Source organism: Anolis sagrei, chromosome 2 (assembly GCF_037176765.1).
Source record: "Anolis sagrei isolate rAnoSag1 chromosome 2, rAnoSag1.mat, whole genome shotgun sequence".
In the NCBI taxonomy this organism is placed as follows: Eukaryota; Metazoa; Chordata; class Lepidosauria; order Squamata; family Dactyloidae; genus Anolis; species Anolis sagrei.
Window position 1 is genome coordinate 104,203,842 of NC_090022.1, and position 21,465 is coordinate 104,225,306.

General features: G+C 39.0%; 1 protein-coding gene across 1 annotated transcript in view; it reads right to left on the bottom strand.

Annotated features, from left to right (window-relative positions):
- Positions 1-20,801, bottom strand: part of KCNIP1 (potassium voltage-gated channel interacting protein 1) — a 725,477-nt gene extending 704,676 nt beyond the window's left edge. Inside the window, exon 1 of the mRNA XM_060765034.2 lies at positions 20,335-20,801. Within this exon, the coding sequence (XP_060621017.1) occupies positions 20,335-20,422 (88 nt within the window). The 5' untranslated portion in view covers positions 20,423-20,801. The remainder of the gene's footprint in view (positions 1-20,334) is intronic.
- Positions 20,802-21,465: the final 664 nt, after the last annotated feature.

A 21,465-nucleotide genomic window follows, 5' to 3' on the forward strand; every position in this document is an offset into this window, starting at 1 on the left:
AATGTTTGGCAAGAGATATCCACTCAGCACTCGAAATGTGTATCACAAAAAATCATATTCCATAAATCAGGGGTCCTCAAACTAAGACCCAAGGGCAGGATACGGCCCTCCAAGGTTATTTACCCAGCCTTCTCTTAGGATCAACCTAAGTCTGAAATGACTTGAAAGCACAAAACAACAACAACAACAACAACAACAACAACTGTATCTGATCAGCCAAAAGCAGACCCACATTTCCCATTGAAATGCTAATAAGTTTATATTTGTTGAAATTGTTCTTCATTTTAATTATTGCATTGTTTTTAAGTGTGTTTTTTTTTTTTGCACTACAAATAAGATATGTACAGTGTGCATAGGAATCCATTTTTTTTTTCAAATTATAATCCAGCCCTCCAACAGTTTGAGACATCTGGATGGCCATTTGTCAGGGGTGATTTGAATGCAATATTCCTGCTTCTTGGCAGGGGTTTGGACTGGATGGCCCATGAGGTCTCTTCCAACTCTTTGATTCTATGATTCTATGAGGGACTGTAACCTGGCCCTCTGTTTAAAAAGTTTGAGGACCCCTGCCATAAATCTTTGGAGATTTGTAGAAAATGGTGCAGCATATTTTTACAACATGGAAAGGATAAAACATGAGTATGAACCTTGTATCAAAATAATGAAAAAGACTATGAAAACAATTAGAAAGCACAACTAAAGTTTGGAATGAAATGAAGTCTGTCTGTACTTATCTTGAAAGGACAAAGTGTATGAAATGACTTATTCATGAGAGCTGACAGTTTGAGGAGTGACCTCCAGCTATCTGATAGGTACTGTCTGCTCTCTTCTTTTTTAACAGACTTTGTTTAGTTGTCTTCTCTATGTGTCCATTGTCTTTTGAAAAGTGTGGGACAGAAATATTTTAATATTTAAAGAAAATCGTGAGAGTCTAGGAGGAGGAATAGAAATTATACCATTAATTCTACCCCACATAAACAAAATGTAAGTTATGTTTGTGAAATTGCTATTATACTGGGCTATCTATGGATTTCTTATACACTTGGAATAGTATTTTCAGTATTATTAGAAAAATAACTGAGTCATTTTCAAACTACATGGTTGCAACACTTTTATCCCACTTAAACTGCCATAGGTTCATCCAATGGAAACCTGGGTTTTGTGGTTTAGGAAAAGTTACTCAGTATTCTCATCCAGGAGGATTGGAAAATAGCTAGGTAGATGCTGTCTTTATATTTAAAAGAGATAGAATTGAGAAGCATTAGTAAGCTGGCACAGGTAGACAACCACGGAAGCAGCGACAGGATAAAAGAGACAGTGGAAGAGAATACATCACCTTTAATATCTCAGAGACAATTAAATTAATGATTGTATCCTTCAGGGATTGTGTTCAGTTCATGTTTCATTCAGCTGTTTACACAGTCCAGCAATTTGGAGTTTGAGCAGAAATAGCAAAGTCTGACATCAAATCTGCTTATTGCCAGTTCATCAGAATGACTTCCAATTGTTGGGTTTCTGCTTTGAGGACCATTACTACATGGAGAATGCCCTCCTAATGGACTGTTTCAGACTTTGAAGCATTTAGCACATTTCTTGAATGAGCTATAAGATACAAGATCAACTACAGGGGCATTGTGCACTATATAGATGATTTGTTGTTTGTTGGTAGCCCTGGTTCTAGAAAGTTTAATTGCATTGATTTCAATGAAGCTTTGGGTGTCTTTTAGCTCAGAAAAAAATGAGGCTTCCATGATACAAATCATGTTTTGAGGAATTGAAGCACTGATCTTAAGACTTCCCTGATCTTATGGCTCAGATCCAGACAAAACCCCACTTCATCCTGCCCCGGCTCTTCCCCGCCCTCGGGGTCTATCCAGGCAGGGCCAGGCCTGGGACCCAGGGAGAGAGGTAGCCTTGGACGTGGAAGCAGGGAATGCTCCGGGCCCTCTTGGAGAAGAGAGACGAAGAGGGAGTGCTGCCAGCCTTATAAAATATGCAGTCTCCTTAGAAGGGAAATGAGCACACAGAATAGTGGAGTAAGACTGATGAATAGTGTAGCAAATGTTACAGAGAATGAAACTGGAAGTTTAGCAGTTTGTAGCTGGAGATTGGTTGTTGTGACAAGAGCCATAATAAAGCTTATGGTTACTTGGTTTATTTTTTTAGAGATTTAAATGATGGTTAGATTAAGACTATCTAGATGAGTAACATAAGTAGGACTTTTCCAGTTTAACTTTACTCAACAGAGAGAAAAAACCCAAGATCTATACTGCAACCATATGCTTTGCAATACACAATTAAACTTGCTTTGTGATTAACATCTGTTCAAAATTAGAGTATTTACAAAATCTTCTTACTGGCTGTGCTAAAGATCTAAGCCAGGGGTCCTCAGAATTTTTAAACAGAGGGCCAGGTCACAGTCCCTCAAACTACTGGAGGGCCAGATTATAATTTGAAGGGGAAAAAAGAATGAATTCCTATGCACACTGCACATATCTTATTTGTAGTGCAAAAAAAAACCCACTTAAAACAATACAATATTTAAAATGAAAAACAATTTTAATAAATATAAACTTATTAGTAGTTCAATGGGAAGTGTGGGCCTGCTTTTGACTGATGAGATAGGATTGTTGTTGTCATTGTGTGCTTTCAAGTCATTTCAGATTTAGGTTGACCCTGAGCAAAGGCTGGGTAACTGACCTTGGAGGGCTGCATCAGGCCCCTGGGCCTTAGTTTGAGGACCCCTGATCTAAGCAGACACATGATAGCTGTGGTGGTAGGAAAATCTAAGAAGAAATGAAATAAGTGTATAATAATCATTATCATAAATAACACCAACAACAACCACATCTTCAGTTCTGGTAAGACAAAAAAAAATAGTGAATGAATCACATTCACCACTAATTTTCTTTGTTGGAAAAAAAGGTATGTTATATTATTCCAGAATGAAGATAAGCTTTAAGAAGTAACAGCTCAGTTGTGAGGAAACATTTAAGACTTGTATATGTTTTGTGTAGAATCGCAGCCAGTGCAGGACAAAGAGTGTTACTTTTGCTTCAGGCTTGGCTCTAGGATTGAATATATTATATACCTCTGGAGACTGGATAAAATCGTTTAACAGTCTATGAGATTTTATTTATAAAGGCAGGTATCTGTGCTAGTATCTGAAATAGGCATGCAGATAAAGGGCATGGACTTCAACAGACTGGTTTCCTATGAGCTGTGAGAGAAACAGTTTTGAGAAAGCAGTCCTTTTCTGCATTCCTTAAGTTCAGATCTGGTATAGGGTTTAGGGCAGTGGTTCTCAACCTGTGGGTCCCCAGATGTTTAGGCTTTCAACTCCCAGCTGGTAAACTGCTGGGATTTCTGGAAGTTCTGCACAACCAGTTTTTGGTCTTTCTGGGCTTGAGGGGACTATTTTTAGCTAGATTGGAATGTTTTAATTTCTACAGCTGGTGCTGAGAGGTCTTATTTTACCCAATTTTATGCTATGGAAGGGTAATAATAAATCGGCTGGACTATGTTGAAATATATGACCACCATTCTATCCAAAGAACTATTACATGCTGCTATATGACCATTACTTATTGGCACTTTAACTATGAACTTGTTACTGTCTCCTAACCTCCATTTGAACATTCCTAACACCATTGATTCTATTGTAAACCAGACTTCCCCTCAACTTCAGCACATTGCACTTTAAGATCATTTGCAAAACTAGAAGGGGGGTGTTTTGAAGGGTCAAACACTAGAGTGATCCACAAGGTGTGGAATCAGGGGAAGTAAAGTGTCACATCTAAAGGAGGGTGGAGAGTGATGCAGTGAAAACTGTTATTGCTTAATGCTCATTACTGGTCTTTTGACTGAAGGAGAGGAAGAGGGTGATATGGAGGAAGGGGGGGGGTTCAAAGCGGGCTCTATAGGAATAATTCAGGGGAGGAGGGGATATGGGAAAGAGAAACATGAATTAATTTGGCCTAGAAAAAGAGATAAGAGTACTTATAGCTCTAAAATAGTCTCTTAACATGGTAAACTTGTGTACCCAGCATGGCAGTACCTCTAGATTAAGGGTGGTGCTGTTGAACACCAGATCCATAAATGGAAAAATAGCAATCATCCAGGATCTCATCCTGGATGAGCATGCAGATATGGCGTGCACAAAGGAGATCTGGCTGGACGGGTATTGATCTCACGCAGCTTTGCCCACCAGGCTACTCCGTGCAGCACCTGCCCAGATCTGGAGGGTGGGGAGGGTGGGTTGCAGTGGTCTATGGAGATTCTATCTTTCTGACCAGGTCCCCCATCCCACAGTCTACCACATTTGAGTGTTTCCACCTGAGGGTAGGTAACCAGGACAGAATAGGAATTCTGTTAGTGTACTGACCACCCCACTGCACTACAGTCTCCCTGCCTGAGCTAGCTGGGGTGATATTGGGCCTGTCATTGGAGTCCCAACAGCCTATAGTGCTGGGGGATTTCAGTATCCATGTGGAGACCACCCTGTCAGGGTGGCAGCCAGATTTCTAACTGGGTGTGTACAGGGAGCACACTATCCTCTGTTACATCAGCTCCACTGGCTTACCTGTCTGAACACATATCCTCCGATGAGCCAACAGGAGCCATAAGATCAGATGGGGAGGCCCTGCTCTCAATCTCACCTCCTTCACAAGTGTGATTGGTGGGGACAAAAGACAGGGCCTTTTCAGTGGTGGACCCTTGGCTGTGGAACTCCCTCCCCAGTGACATCAGACAGGCCGCATATCTCCTGGCTTTTTTTTAAAGTTAAAGACTTGGGCCTTTACACAAGTGTTTGGAGAATAAGTCATATGGAATAATTCGACACAGTCTTAACAAGGATTGTGAGCAAGGATTACAGATGAATAGAATCAAGCCATTTATGTTTTAATCTGTTTATTGCTAATGAATTACTTTATGAATTGCAATTACAGCAACAGACTCTTTAGGGGGAGTCACGACTGGTGTCCAAAGAGTTGGTTGTTGGACCAGACAGAAGAATTTGAGGGAGAGGAAGGAACTGCAAAGATGTAGAGCTCTGTACACTAAACCAGAGTACAAACTGCCATTGGTTTGATTGAGAGTATTATTACATAAGGCTAATAATATGAGCCATAGGATCCTCAGCCATGAATAGAATAATTTACCATAGCACAACATTGTCCTACATTCATTCCAAACTAATCTGCAACCAGTGCTTTAAAAAAAAATGAGTCCCATTTTTAGGCGACTGAAAGTACTCTGAATCTGTGTTCAAAGAGTTTCAGCTATGCAGTAAATCCAAAAGTGCTTCAGCAGTGAGTTTGAGGACTATGACATGACACTGTTGCCATGTCACTTCCCCATGTCCATAGCGCTACTCATTTTACTTGCCGTCATCAGAATGAGAAGAGCTCTGGGTGCAAAGTCATAACTATTCTCTTTCAGCTTCTTTTAGAAATAAAAAAATAAAAACTGTGCAATTTTGAAGCTCCTTCCAGGCATTTATAGTAATTTCCTCTCTTGATAGGCACGAGTTTCTTAAGGACTTGGGGAGCTGATTGGTGCGATAAGAAGAGTGGCTATCCTGGCATGCTCCAGCTGAAACCTGAGACAGGTATGCAATGCCAGACCCATTTTAGAGCATCATGTGGAGTACAATGTGGAGTATCCGAAACACAGAGCTCAATAGAGGAAGCTAGCCTATGATTCAGAACAAGATGGAACTACAGTCTCTTAACTGCTCTTGAAGGCAGTTAAAATAGCATTGATACAAATGAACCAAAAGAAATTATGTAAGCAAAAGCTGAAGATCTATTCTAATTGGAACTAGCAATTGGACTTAGGCATCAGTCTTACCTATGAACTCCAAGCATCACTGGATTGGGGTATCCTACAAAATCCTACAGAAAGAACCTCATAGTTTAGAGCAGTGGTTCTCAACCTGTGGGTCCCCAGTTGTTTTGGCCTATAACTCCCAGAAATCCCAGCCAGTTTACCATCTGTTAGGGAGTTGACCAGCTGTTAGGGAGCCAAAACATCTGGGAGCCACAACTTGGGAACCACTGGTTCAGAGAAAGCAATTTCATGTTCATCTGTAGTCTTCCATAAAAACCTTAGCTAAGCCAAGTAGAAAATTATAGACATTATATGACTTCTTTTTACAACATACTCACTAGACAATGTTGCTAAATTGCATATTGCTAAAGTTAGGCCTTTTAAGAATACTTAGGATTTAGCATACATTCAGAAGGAATAATGATGAAGTCTGCACTTTCTAGCAAAATCCTTAGCATATTTTTTTGAACATATCCTTACATTTTACTAGGAAGATTTGAAAAGAATAGAAAGGGTAGTACCTTAGAGATTCTTTGTTTTTGCCAAGATATCATTGTTGTGTAGCAGAATTTATGAGCTTGTATGTGTCAAGATACATTGCTAAATAGTGGCATTTACCACTTTATTTAGTGACACGATAAGGCATCCTGAAGTAGGAAAACTTCCAGGGTAGAATATACATATTGTACCCCTGTGCTTCAAAAAACAGAAAGTTCAAAGGGAAAACATGGAATTTCACTGATAGTTTAAAAAGTGTTATAGGTGATCCTCCACATCCATAAACCAATCATCCACATGTTGAAAATATTACCCAAAAATTCCAAAAAGCAAAGCTTGATTTTGCCATTTAATATAAGAGGGTACTTTGAGCAAATATGTGCACAAACTTCTTTGAGGAATGCTGGAATAGGTAAGCATGTAATTACATCTCACAATCTAATTTTTTTTGGTCGTGTCAGGAGTGACTCCTGGTGTACCTTATCAAGTCATTTACACCAAGCACAATGCCAAATAAAATCAATTGTTGTCAGAAAGGAGTGAAGCCAATCCCCATGAATGTACTTTTCACAGCCAAACTGGCAAGAGATCATGATGTATGCCTGCCATAAATAAAAGATTCCTTAACACGCTGGCTCAGAATAACTGGTTTATAATGAAGCAAAGCATATAAAAATGGACTCGGAAGATCTAGCTATTAACCAAATTGCAAGCAAGGTCACACAATCCAGACGTTAAACTATCATATTTCTAGAGGCCCATTTTTTCTGCCTGCAAGGAGAAGAGAAGAAAAGAGAAGAGAAGAGAAGAGAAGAGAAGAGGAGAGGTCAACCGTTCTGTTTAAGGAGCTCCATTGGCTGCCGTTTACCTACCGAGCCCAATTCAAGGTGCAGGTGCTTACCTACAAAGTCCTAAACGGTTTGGGACCTGCCTACCTGCGTGACCGCATCTCCGTTTATGAACCCACGCACTCGCTCCATTCATCCGGAGAGGCCCTGCTCACAATCCCACCTGCGTCACAGGCGCGTTTGGTGGGGACGAGGGACAGGGCCTTCTCTGTGGTTGCCCCCCGACTTTGTAACACCCTCCCCAAAGACATTAGACTAGCACCCACGTTGGCACGTTTAGGAAGAATTTGAAGACCTGGCTATTCCGATGTGCCTTTCCAGAATAGGATAACCCCCAGCACTATGTCCTAGAAGCACTTTATTAGAGTTTAAGACTCTCTGCACATTGCACTTGCCCAGAATTCCAACATACCACCTGTCACACCCAGCACTTTTTAATCTGTACACATCACTGGCCCGGCCCTGGTTTTTATTGTGTAATGGTGTAATGTTTTGTTATTGCTTATGTTTTTAATTTGCTTTGTATTGTATTGTTATTGTTTGCTGTTGTTGTGTTGAGGCCTTGGCCTTTGTAAGCCGCATTGAGTCCTTTGGGAGATGCTAGCGGGGTGCAAATAAAGTTTAATAATAATAATTAAAAAAAGAAGAAGCTAGAAATATTTCTACATTTCTTTGTTTTTAGACAAATGTATATGTGGACTTCAAAAACATCTGCAAATTAAGATCCTGTGCCAATCAACTCCACAAGTATCTGAATTTGCTTTTCATTACTGCGAGCTGTAATATTGTAGCTCATTATTTCCTAAATGTTTGTACTTAAATATAGGCCTGAGAAGCAAAACATGAGCACTGAAGATGTGTGGATGATATATACCTACCCAAAATTATACACAGATTATTCTGTTAGAGAAATACAGTATTTTGCTTTTAATCTCATAAGATTAAAAAATAGATAAAGGAAGCCACCATCTAAAAGAAATTACTAATTTCTTTTAGTAATTGTTTGCACCCAAAAAGTGTTCACTAAAAGGCCAAACAATAGCAAATTTAGTACTGAGAGTTCACCTGACAATAGAAGGCAAACTTAACAAGCATCTGATTGAATCCAGATGCATTATTTAGCTTGATGAGCTAAAACACCATGTCCTGAAAGCAGAGTAGAACCACAGGACACATCCTTTCATTTTTAGGTTCTCCTTTTTGACCCACAATTCATATTCAGCTTCTCAAGGATCAGAAACAATCCACTCCGGTTTGACACACCTGAATCCTGGAGAACTTCAATAGGAGCTGTGGCTTCAAGGCAAATGGACACCCTCCAGATGTTCTTCACTAATGGCTATCCTGGTGAGGCCTGCTAGAATATACAGCCCAATATTGCATAGAAGGCTGCACATTATCTCCCCCTCCTACCCAAGATGAATCAACATCCATTATTATATCAGTATTATTTTATTAGAATAACTAAAAACTAGCATATAAAATTAAGGTTGATAAGAAAATCCTCTGCACACAGTTGCTATAGCAAATACTTTCATACAAACCAAAATAATTTCATATTTTCATTATCAATTGGGCTTCAGTTGTGAAATCCAACTGATGTGTTCTCCAAACACACCATGGTTACCTTAAACCATAGATAAAAGCAAAATCTCTATTTTAACTATAATTGGGTTGGAAGCATACTACAGAATAGAACTGGAAGACCTGGAGAAGCCCACGAACACTTCAGAGAATGAAATATTTTTGAAACTATGGCTATGGAGTATTTATTGTATTTACTTGGAGATGAGCACAAAAACAATTTTAAGCAAAAATGTGTATAAGGCAGCATGAAAACTGAAACTTGGGCTACAGGCAGGAAAGCATTCAAGGCTTAACCTGAGTGCATGGTGATCAATGAAGCTCAATGCCGCCAATAGCTCAAATACATTCAAGCTAGCACAAGTTATAAGGCCAATTAAGAGAGCCAGGAAACTTTTTGCCTGGTTGAAAAGCAGCACAGCTCTTTCAAACCCAGCTTTATAAATCTGAATAAAGTGAGTCAAACCCAGTATGAAGTAATGTTGCAACTCATATCCAATGGAGCCTATTTGCAAAGGTTTCAAAGTGGTACATCATAAGGTCTTTGGGAGGGATGTGAATCATATTATATTCTCTCATGGAGGACTGCAATTGTCTATTTCTTTCTTCACTCACTCAAAAAGGAAGAAGGGAAAGAGGAAAACCCTGAAAAGCTACATGAGGGAGACAGCAGTTTGCTGCCCTTAAAGAATGCAATGCATAAATAGAGGAATGGGCAATACACAGAAAAGCAGTTCACATAATAAATTTTAGCCCTTCACAAATTGGTCCCAAATCAACCTTGTCCTTATTTCATATAGAAAATAGAACATGACACAAGCCATTGGGCATATTCACAGCAAACAATTATCACCAGAAGTGAAGAATAAGTGCTAAATAAATGGGAATTGATTTTTTTTTTACTATGTCTACAGTTATCCAGGTGACATCTTATTTTCTTTACTCGAGAAAGGTAGGTGTTGGTCACAAGAAAAAATAGGATGTGGTAGAGGTTAAAGTGTCAGGTTAAGACATATGAGATATGAGTTGAAACTCCTCCCTGAGACCTGAAGATCATTGGATAGCCTTGGACCAGTCACAATTTTTCATCATAATCCTCATGATTGCCTCCTAATTGTATAATCAAAATCAGATTATGAAGTTGGGAAGCAACCATAAATGCACCTGTGAGTACATTTAGTGCTATCAGACCCATTTCTGGACTATAGGCAACATCTTGGTTTTCTATATAAAATCCGAAAAGAGGGAGAAGTCTTGTTAATGATAAATACCATATCTGTATTGACTTCCATTTCACAGTTGTATTATTTTCACAAGGTATTATTTTCAAGATTTCAGTTATAATGAAACTATGCTAAATCAGCACCAAAGCAACACATGGCTGCATTACAGTATTCTTGTCACACTGTACTGAAAAGCTACAATAATGCATATCCTATTCAGACAGAGTTTCATTAATCATTCTTTGCTTAGGTCTGATAAATACGTAACATCAGCATTCCACAGCAGTAGTTCGCCCACATTCCCTAGAAAATCAAATACTAGAAAACCAGCATGTTGAAGAGCAAAATTAGAAGTCAACTGAAAAATGAAAAAGGACGTTACAATTTGTAAATTTATTGGCACAGGGCAGGGTTTCTTTGCTTTGCTTTGCTTTTTAAAATAAGTTTCTAAGGAATCTTACCCTGAACTTTGTTTAAAATATGAAGGGAGTTTACAATCACAATATTTTTCTTCTACCTGTGTTCATTAAAAATCTAAAACTGTGCTGACAAATTATACAGATTAAGAATGGAAACATATATTTAATAATGAATGTTTGCTATGAGTTCATCCAATTCATATTCTGCAAAACTATTAATGGAAGCATGCATCTTCTTTCACTTTCTTATCATTGAGAAGGAATTGTGAGCATCAGGTGCCTCTCACTTCTTTTTCAAATTTCCTGTTTCTTTCATTTATTCTCAAAGAGAAAGAAGTATATGGAGGACAGAAACTCTCAGAAAAACAAATTGACAGAAAAGTAACTTCTCTGTCAGCCACAGCAAACCAGCTACCTCAGGCAGTGGCTGCCATAACATGAAGAACAGAAGTGGGATACCAAATGACACGAGATCTGTGTGCAAGAATCTCCCTCTGCACAAGTTGCTTTCAGATGTCATGGAGAACCAGGCATGTAGCCGGGAGAGGGGGGGCTTGGGGGGCTTCAGCCCCCCCCCCCCCCCGAAATTCTCATGGCGGTCCGTGAGAAGGCCTTACTGGTACATTATTTAAACTGTTATGTTTATTCATATCATGATCTGATCACCATACTCAATATATCCCATATGCATGGGGGTATTGGGGTAACGATACAAAAGGTTTGCTAGGGTAGACCCTCTTTCACTCAGACTCAGCCCCCCCCCCCCCCCCGGAACCAAACTCAGCCCTCCCCAAAACAAAATCCTGGCTACGGGCCTGTGGAGAACACTGTTAAAGTTGCACTAATGTTGAACCTGCCAGTAACATTGGCTTCAATATATGGAATTGGGATGGAAAAGATTTCCACTTGACTCAGGCGATGGGATGATTTTGGCCAGCCCTCTATTATCTAGCTGGCAGATTTTTTAAACACTTACATGAAAAATGTTTCTAACCAAACTGGTCATGGTAAAAACTATAATTTTAAGATTCATACCGAAGCTTGCTTTTCATCTCCTTTGTCTTCTCCATTGCCTTTTTGTTTATGTCATTTACACTATAAGCATGCTACCTTGGGAAATCTGACTTGGTCACGGTAGTCCACGCTCTGGTTACATCCCACATAGATTACTGCAACGCGCTCTACGTGGGGTTGCCCTTGAAGACTGCCCAGAAGCTTCAGATGGTCCAGCGCTCGGCAGCCAGGTTGTTAATGGGAGTGGCACTCAGGGAGCATACCACTCCTCTGTTGAGCCAGCTCCACTGGCTGCCAATCTGCTACCGGGCACAATTCAAGGTGCTGGCGTTAGCCTATAAAGCCCTAAACGGTTCTGGCCCTACTTACCTCTCCGAACGCATCTCCACCTATGAACCGACCAGGACATTAAGATCGTCCGGGGAGGCCCTGCTCTCGGTCCCACCTGCGTCACAGGCGCGGTTGGCGGGGACGAGGGACAGGGCCTTCTCGGTGGTCGCCACTCGGCTATGGAATGCCTTACCTGTAGATATCAGACAGGCCCCTTCGCTGCTGGCGTTCTGGAGGAAGGTTAAGACCTGGCTCTACGAACAAGCGTTTGGCTAAGCAGTGCAACTGAACACAGGAAGACGGTAAAATTGAACATAGGAAATGGTACAAGGATTATGAGAACGGATTCTGATTTGTTATTGAGGCGTTATGATATGATAATGATTGTTTGATTTTGTCTGCTGTATATGATGTGTTTTAATCGCTTAGGATATTGTTGTGATAACCTGTATTGTGTAAACCGCATTGAGTCGCCTAATTAGGCTGAAAAATGCAGTATAGAAATAAAGCAAATAATAATAAATAATAAATAAAATAAACAAAGAGACATTTTTGAGTTTTCTTTGGCTAAACTATGGGATAAAATTGCTTAATGAAATAAAACAACCTCTCTGTTGACACAGGCTTACAAGAATGCCCACCATAGTCATGAAAAATATCTTGCATAGTGAGGAAAGAAGGATACATGCTTTCTTTTGTTCAAACTTTTAGATCTATAGCAACTTGGGTTGAAGAGAATTTGATAGAAAGCATGGCAAAACAATTCTTACCAAGAGATCATTCAGGATGAATATAAGTGACTGCATGAGATGAACCTTTGGAATAAGTAAAAAGTAGCTTTTCATAAACATTAGAGAGGGAAAGTGTTACACTAGAAATCAAGAAATGGCAGAGAAGCTCAGTACACCAATCCAGCAAATTCCTTTGTTAATGGTAATTATGCCATGTTTGAAACCCCAAAGACTCCAAGCACTGCTGTCATAAACAGAATGTAAAATTCAATGTTAATCCTACCTATCAAAATGAACTATGAAACTAACTGAAACCCCACTGATTTCACTAGGGACTAACCCTGGATTTAGTTGGAGATCAATATCAGATATTCTCCTACAGATCCCTCTCAAAAAAGCTCTATGACTGGAAAGATCTAGCAAAATCATGTCTCAATTGTAAGCAATATCTGAGAGTTATAAAACTATATTTCCTTGAGCTTTTTACCTTTTATAGAGAGCTTGCAGAGTTTTAAAAGCATATGAAACCACTGACAAATGTAAAAATAAAACACTCTCCAAGATGGGCTGAAAACTTTGCAATTAGCATAGTGCATCCAAATGGGAATACCTCCATTTGGCTTTACATTACATATCTGATTTTTTTACACAGAGCTTCATAGCTTCAGAATCTAATGCATATTATCCATGTTGCTGAGTCTGACAAGTCTCCAACATAGTATATGTAGTTAAAGGCTTTGGTTGACTGGCAAATAGGACCATCAACATGTATGAAAATATACTATAGAGTCCCCCGAGTTACAAACATCTGTCTTACAAATGACTCATAGTTAAGAACAGGCCTGAGACCACAGGAGGAGAACTCTACCCCTAGGAATTGAAATATACACCTGGAAGAGTTATCATGGGGAAAAGGTGTCTCCATTGAAGCTTTATCACCAATCCTTATTTCCACAACAAGCCACATTTTTCAAAAACCAATTACCGCAGGGACAGAAAGTCTGTTGAAATCTTCTGAATAGGGGTACGGACAGCATAACAAACACCACGGGGGGTGTTAACCCTTCCCAATGCAATAGAAAGCTAAGAAATGTATATTTTGGAATGGAGTTACACTTAAAAACATACCTCTTCTGACTTACATACAAATTCAACCTAAGAACAAACCTACAGAACCTTGTTTATAACTTGGGTACCGCCTATATATTTTGTAGATGCACACTGCATTTGATAGATGCACACCTATCTAATTCAGTCTGTAACCTATACATGCTACTTCCTTTTCTCCACTCCACATGTGGAGCTGGACAGGGTAAATCTATATAAGGTAGTGGCATCTGAAAATAAAACTAGGTAAGTTTTTATTTAACAAGCATTTAACAAACACCTTTCTCAAAATGCAAATGGCAGCACCCACATGGGGATGTTGCAATAATGATCAGAAGCTGGTGAGCAGTTTAACCTTTCTATCTCATGCCTTGATTTTGTTGAAATCGCTCCTTTGAAGCTCCTATTTGCATTGGGAGGAAATTCCTTTTTATCATGAAATAGCTTCTTCAAGGGGATGCATTTTGGCAGTGAAATCTGAGTAAAAAGAACAGGGAATTTTTGTATTCTTTTTATGGGGGAGGAAGGATCTACTGTGAGAAATTGAATGTTCAAAGGAACTTTCAAGTCCTACAAACATTACTAACATATCCAATGAGCCGCTTTGGGTTCCATTCAGGGGGAAAAGTGGAATATAAGTAAAAAAAATATTATCAATTATTATGTTTTACTCAGTTTTATGAGTTGTACTAAGACTAAGGACTAAGAGAGCAGAGTGTACCTGTAGCAATTCAAGGAATATTGAAGATATTATTCATCTTTAGCTCAACAGGTACAGATTCAAATGCTTCAGACCAGAAATGTTTTTGGATTTTCAATTTTTAATCCAATGCAAAATTAGAATATCTGCTTTTTAAAATATATATCTACTTAATAAAATAGCTTGGAGATGGGATACATGTGTAAACACAAGATTAATTTGTGTGCCATAGATACTTTATACACATAACTTGAAAGTAATTTTATATACAAGATTTTAATAGTCTTATGCACAAAATAAAGGGTGTGTACATTGACTCATAAGAAGGTAAAGGTGTCACTAGCTCAGCCCTTCATGTGGATACTTTTGGATTTAGGAGTATTTCAAATGTTAGAATATGGAATTTTGCTCAATCGGTATTTTAATCTGGGAGACAAAGTCAAGGCATTTTCTGTGTACAGAGAAGTCCATTTTTACATTCAGCCTTTCTGTAGGTGGTCAGTAGATTAGATGCCAAGAGACACTTTAGCTGAAACCATGCCAGGCCATTACAGATGATCCTCAACCCTCTGAAAGCTTTCCTTTAATACTATAAACTACAAACACTTTTGTAGAATGTGTCGATCCTAATCGGCCTCCAGGGTCACTGGATGGTCAGTAGAACTAAGAGTGGCTTGCTATCTCTTTAAGGCACTTCTAACCCACTTTTCAAGATGAGCAAAATAAGTCATTATTGCAAGATACCTGGAGTCTAATTAGCATTACTAAACTTGTAACCAGCCAAGTACTGTCAGATCCAATTCAGAGGGCATTTTTTCCCTGCACTAGATGAACTCCCACATGATTTTCAGTTCTAATTGAGTAGAAATAGAAAACAGTAGACAAAGCACTTATGCATACAGGTGATGAGGAAGGCAGTATAGGCTCTAGGCTTCCAAGTAGAACAGGATCTTTCTCTGAACAGTTGTTCTTCATCTGCTTGTATTGCTCCTCTCACTCAAGAGTAAGGGTGAGAATAAGGCTATGAAAAATCACTACTTCTTTTCCTCCCATGGTTCATTGCCTTGGAAGGGGCATTTGGACACATAGGGACAGCACAGAGTAGTGGCAGGTTTAGAGATAGGTTGAGGGACCCTGCTAGAGGTTTTAACAGGTGCTTAACAGTGCTGACCTTTGCCTTGGGAGGAGATGATAATCTCTTACAGCTATAGTATTTTTCATCTTATTAAATGTAAGTTCTTCAGATCACCTTTGCGACCTTATGGGACAACAATAGGTCTCAAGAGCTCTATGCACTACTTGTGCATTATTGCTTTAATTTCTACCCATGGATTGCAAACTATCTCTAGAACATACCCTGACAAGTACAAACAATGTATATGCACTATCAACAACTAAAGCTAGAAGAAAATATTTGCACAGCGTAATTAGGCCATCATCCAAGAATGGGCAAATGTCTGTAGTAATTCTGAGGTATGAATATTTTTAACCCCAACAATGACAAGTGATAGCACTAAAACCACAAGAAGAATCTTCCCTTACAGCTGAATTGTACTTGAAAGTATCCAAGAATGATACTTGAAAATATGTTTGTATTGTGAAATGTTCTCATCACAAACCAACACTACTACCCATAATCTCTGTAAAATATTTCATGAAACAAGGAATATGGAAAATTGTTAAGTTATGAGGTTGGGTGGGGATTATGGTGCAGGTATTTAAGTCCGCATGTGTGTGTTACATCTATACCTAAGTTAACATTTGGAAAAGTGGCAGATATCAGTCAACCCAGGAAGCTAAGATGTCCATATAAACACATGTATTTCTCAACAGGCCAGGTTTCCACAGTTCATTTATACTGATGTTATTGTTCACCCAACAACTTTTCTCTCCTTTTATGGCTAATCAATTGAAGTGTTGACAATACCTTTTTCAGGGCTTCATGGCTCATGAAATTAGAAGAATCAGCTTTAATTACATTGGATCTGATAATAGAGGGCTAGAATCTTCTCTGGCAGTTATAAATGTGTAACCTAGATGCCCATGACTGTTATTCACGATAGCTATGCATCTTAGTTTAGGACCATGAAGGTCCCAATCCTTTTTTATTGGGCAGCAGCCAATTGATAAGGAGCCCCTGTCTCTGGGAAACAGCTGGTGTTCTGGAAAAGTCAGTGAAAGGAGTGATTGGGAAGGTCAGTCAGATACCTTCTAGGAGACAGATTCCTCTGCGATCACAGTGACTGCTTCCCAGTTAGTGGGGATTGGGAGGATCGGGTAGGATTCACTACATAGCTCCCTAATTACAGTGATTATACAAATGTAACATAATAAACAGTGTTTCATGAAAAACCAAAGCTATGAACCACAACAATACCATTGATAGGAAGCACTAAAGATTTGCTAATTATTCACAATAATCACAATGTGGATGCATTACCATAACTTTTGTATATGAGCACAACAAGTTTGAGTTTGGTCAGAGTATTATTATTGTTTATATACCATTTTTTCTCTCCACAAAGAGACTCCAAGTGGCTTACATTAAAATCATTTCAATACAATTTAAAATCTACAAATATACAAACATTAAATTAAAATTTATTTGTCACCTAAAGTGGGGGGGGGGGGGGGGGGGGAGAGAGAAGCAAATTTAGGACTACTGTGTATTTACAGATACAGACTTTCTCAGCTGACCTATTGACAAAACTAAATGTTAAAAACTGACTGAAACTCTGGAAGGTCCAGGAAAGCTATGAAGATTAAAGTGGAAGAAACTGAGTTGAGTTCAGATTTTAGAACCAATCAGTAGATGTTTAATTTTGTTGATTTTTCTTTTAAAAATAGTTATTTTCTTAAAATAAAATAAACGCATTTCCTGTTCAGTCAATTTTAAACTATCAATTTTAAACTGATACATTATTGCCATGAGTTTTATTGTGTGTTTTAATCTTGTCTACGTGGAGCCCCTGGTGGTGCAATGGGCTCCACGAAGAGGTCAGCAGTTCAAATCTGAGGAGCAGGGTGAGCTCCTGTCTGTCAGCTCCAGGGACATGAGAAAAGCCTCCTACAGGATAGTAAAACATCCAGGCACCCCCTGGGCAACGTTCTTGCAGGCAGCCAATTTTCTCAAACCAGAAGTGACTTGCAGTTTCTCAAGTTGCTCCTGACACAAACAAAAAAACTTGTCTACATGTTTTTGATCTATGTGCTTTAAATAGATTTGTGTTTTATCTATTCATACATTTTAGGTATTGTGTTTTAAAATTAGTTTTAACCCAACTTGAGTCTTGGGGGGGGGGGGGGGGTAAGAAATAAAAAGTATCATTACATTTTATTATTATTAATATCCCAAAACTAATTTAAATGCATTCAGCTTCATGCAGTTCAGAATCATTCACACATCCCAATTCTTGTTTCAAAAGGATGAGTATCATTTAACTCCATAAGGCTTGTTTATCAATAAATATGCTTTGGATCAGTTTGAACAATTGAGGACTCTGTCTCTTTGGAGTTGTACTTTTTCTGCTTACTATATTTCTGAACCAACATAAGAACAGTAGAATTCCAAACCAGAAGTAAAGCCAATCTTATTTAAAATACATACAATGCAATAAAGGGGGGAGGTCGTCTAAAATCACAAAACAGAATCGGTTGCTAAAGTTTAGTGAGCTGTATAGATTTTTCCAGCCTTTTAAATGCCCTTAATAAGGAAGCCTGAGAACAACAGGGTGATGATGCCACACAGAAGGTCTTGTTCTGGGTCCCACCAACCTCAGCTCTCTCTGAGATAGAATGGATAACAGGACCTCGGATGCTAGTAAGTCAGCTATGTTTTGTGCTTAGTGTGCATTCAGCTTCTTTAAAAATTTGTATATCAATCCAGATATTTATTAATATGCAGATACAATATACTTATTATGTGTGTTTGTTTCATTTATACATGAAGTGCTATGAATATCATAGAATCACTCTGGAGGATGCAGAAAATGCCTAGAAAAGTGTTCTCTCTAGACCTCCAGTGTGATTCACCAGAAGTTTAACAGGATGTTCTGTCCTAAGTTAACTGTAGAATTTCATTAGAGGCATAAACAGAACACTTCTTTATGCCTTTTCTATGTCCCCCAGAGTGATTCTATGGTATGGTTTGGCTAGAAGCCCAAGAAAGTAATAATTTAAGAAAAGTAGGGTTCCAGAAAATCCTATTAGGCAAAACATCCTGGAATTGATTTCTTTGCAATATATGGGCCTACTGTATTGAAATTGGGCATGGAGGTGATCAGTATGAAAAGGTGACCTTCAACTAAAACAGCATAAAAACAACCATTTGAAGCCAAAGCATAATAAGAACTCTTGCAATACACCTGATACCCAGAAAGAGTACAGCCTCTCAGAGACCGAAAAGAAACTCAGTAACACATTTTGGAAATGAATGCTTTGAGCACAAAACAATTTTATTTTCCTCTGCAGAAGCTGGAATTAGCTCACCATGGCACCAAAAGTATGCATCCAAGTAGGAGGAACACCACCAATTCTGTTGTAGTACCAATATATAATAATTGCCCACCATGCTGTTTGTCCTACAAACTTTTCAGAACTTCTGTATAAAAAGATAGCTTGGTAGTAATAAAAAGCTGGCTCTGTTATTACTGCCAGACACTTACTTCTTGCTCCATTCTCCCTTTTCCAAATGGGGCTCACCAACAACAGTCTTCATGGGACAACAAAGTAACAATTCTTTAAAAATACATGAAATTCAGGAGTTTGCATGGAAATCACAATGCTGTTTGTTGATCAAGGAAGTAAAACCAGTTACTACTAAGTAAGTTTTTTTTTAAAAAAAATGATTCATTCCAAAAATTCAAATTGGTTACTTCTTTAATCTTCTTTAATCTACTAAAAGATAATACAATAATATTTTCTGTAAATATCATTTTTCTTCTTAGCATTTCTTATCAACGATTAACACACATCTCCTGGTACACATTTGGCTCATTTTCCATGGTGCAAAATCCAAAAGAAAATGGAAAAAGGAAATGAACATTTTCCACAACAAGTAAGTCCAAATTGCACATCTGTGATTTCAAACAAAATAAAAAGTGCCTTAATTTTTTGACAATGTTCTTAACGTATTTCTAAAAGCTCTCTTTTTAGTAGAAACTCACTCATCAGACAACCATAAAAAGACTCAACAGCTGCATTTCATCCCATTTTCTTTTTTTTAAAGCCTCAGCGCAATAAACCAAACTTCAGGGAAGTCTCAGCTAGACATCATCAAACAATTCAAGTCTGAAACTTCAAGGCAATTAATAAAATGTAGAAGATTCAGCCTGTATTTCCATTGACTTAACTTCAGGCAAGCAAATTAACTGTGATAACTGCACACACAAAAATAACACAATTTGGTTCTTGAAGGATCTTTATTTCACTGCATCACCATTACCCAGCTGGACACCAACTGGGAAGTGAGCAGAAAGTGATAGAGGGAGGCAGACAATAAGGTTTTGACCCTTCCCAACTAAAAATAAACAGATTCAGGGAGCTGATTCACACTTCTTTCTCAATACTGCAAACGTGCAAGATGAATAATAGCATCTGAAGTGGTGCCTGCAATAACTAAAGTCCTAGATTTACAGCTAAAGATTACTTTACACACAGATAGTGTCTTTGAGACAGATTACAGATCAACTCTCCTGACAAGATGCCAGGCTGACATCAGTGTGAGTCTAATTTTCCAAAATCTTCACTGGTCATAAGCAATAGCTGTCTGTAATGCAAACCAGCCAAAAACCACAGCAGCAAGAATGGTGAATCAAACAAAGCTGCAGCTGTCATCTTTCAAAACCACTAAACTGTCATTAAAAAGTTACAAACAATTACATAAGAGTCAGCAACCTCACTTGCCTTCTTCACTGTACATGGGTTCACTTCCAGCAACAGTGTCTCCAATGGGACTAGGATAATCTCTGCTGTAATGTTGGCAGCCAGTGCTTTCTCATCTCTCCCCCCTCCCCCAAATAAATGGGGAATGGAAATTGCTTACATTACCTTTGTTGAGGGTTCCTGTGATGAGTTTAAAGATGGTTTGGGCAAATTTAACAATCCCATGCTTACACCTCTTGGAACAGCCACTCATGGTTCCCAGGGTGATAAAAGCTTTCCTCTTCTCTCCTTCAGTGCAAGCAGCAAAGTCTCTTCCAACTTAGAGATGATGCAAAACTCTGTCCTGCTATTCCAGCAGCAGCAGCACCTTAGGAAGAGATCCCCCCCCCCCCCAAGCTTTTTCAGGACCGGTTGCAGTGGCAGCTTGTTAGCATTACCTTGTTTTAAAGGCACAGCTCTCTCCAGCAACAGAGCTGCTTCCTTCCCAACCGTCCAGCCTGCCTTTACGCTAAAGGCTGCCCTGTAGATTTATCAGCCGGGATGGTATTTAGGAAGTCAAGTACCCAGGGAGTCTCTGTAAGAAACAGCAGGAAGGAGGAGTTTGCCATGCCAAGCTTTGCAGACTGGCTCACAGGGCAGTGGTAATGCAGCAATTAATACTAAAGTCAGAAGGAGGGGTGCCTACTGCACCGAAATGCTGCTGTTTAAAGTGCATCTTTCTGCCCAACATACCATTCTGGTCCACACACTCATTTTCAGCCAGTTTAGCTTCCTCAGTAGAAGCCGGCAGAGTGGGAAACCCAGGCAGAAGGATTTCTCTGCTTTGTTAGCATAGACTGTGAGTGCTCGTTTCTTTTATTGGAATTACTTTATAAAACCAGTAGCTCCATTTCAAACATCCCTCTTAGACTGGGCTGTTTCTAGCCCAAGGTAATGAACTGTTCTCTTGTTATGCCAGAATTAAGCAGGTAAAACTGTTTCTGAGGGAAAGCATCAATTGCTGCTTACCAGCCACCTGTCTGCCTCTTGTTAAAAATAAAGGGGCAGTAATAAGTCAGCAAATTTAATACAGATAGTTTTGCTCTGACACTGTATTTCTTCCATGCACAACAAAATCCTAATCAAGCTGGCTTGGTTCTTACCCTAAGATCTATGAGATTTTTCACTTTCACCACTTGTCAGTTTCTTGATCAGGAACACTAAAAATGTACAGTACAATTCATTCTGGTACCTTGGAGGCTCCCCTTGTGAACAACACAGTACTCCAATTCAGTATGTAGTCCCAAAGCAAGTAGA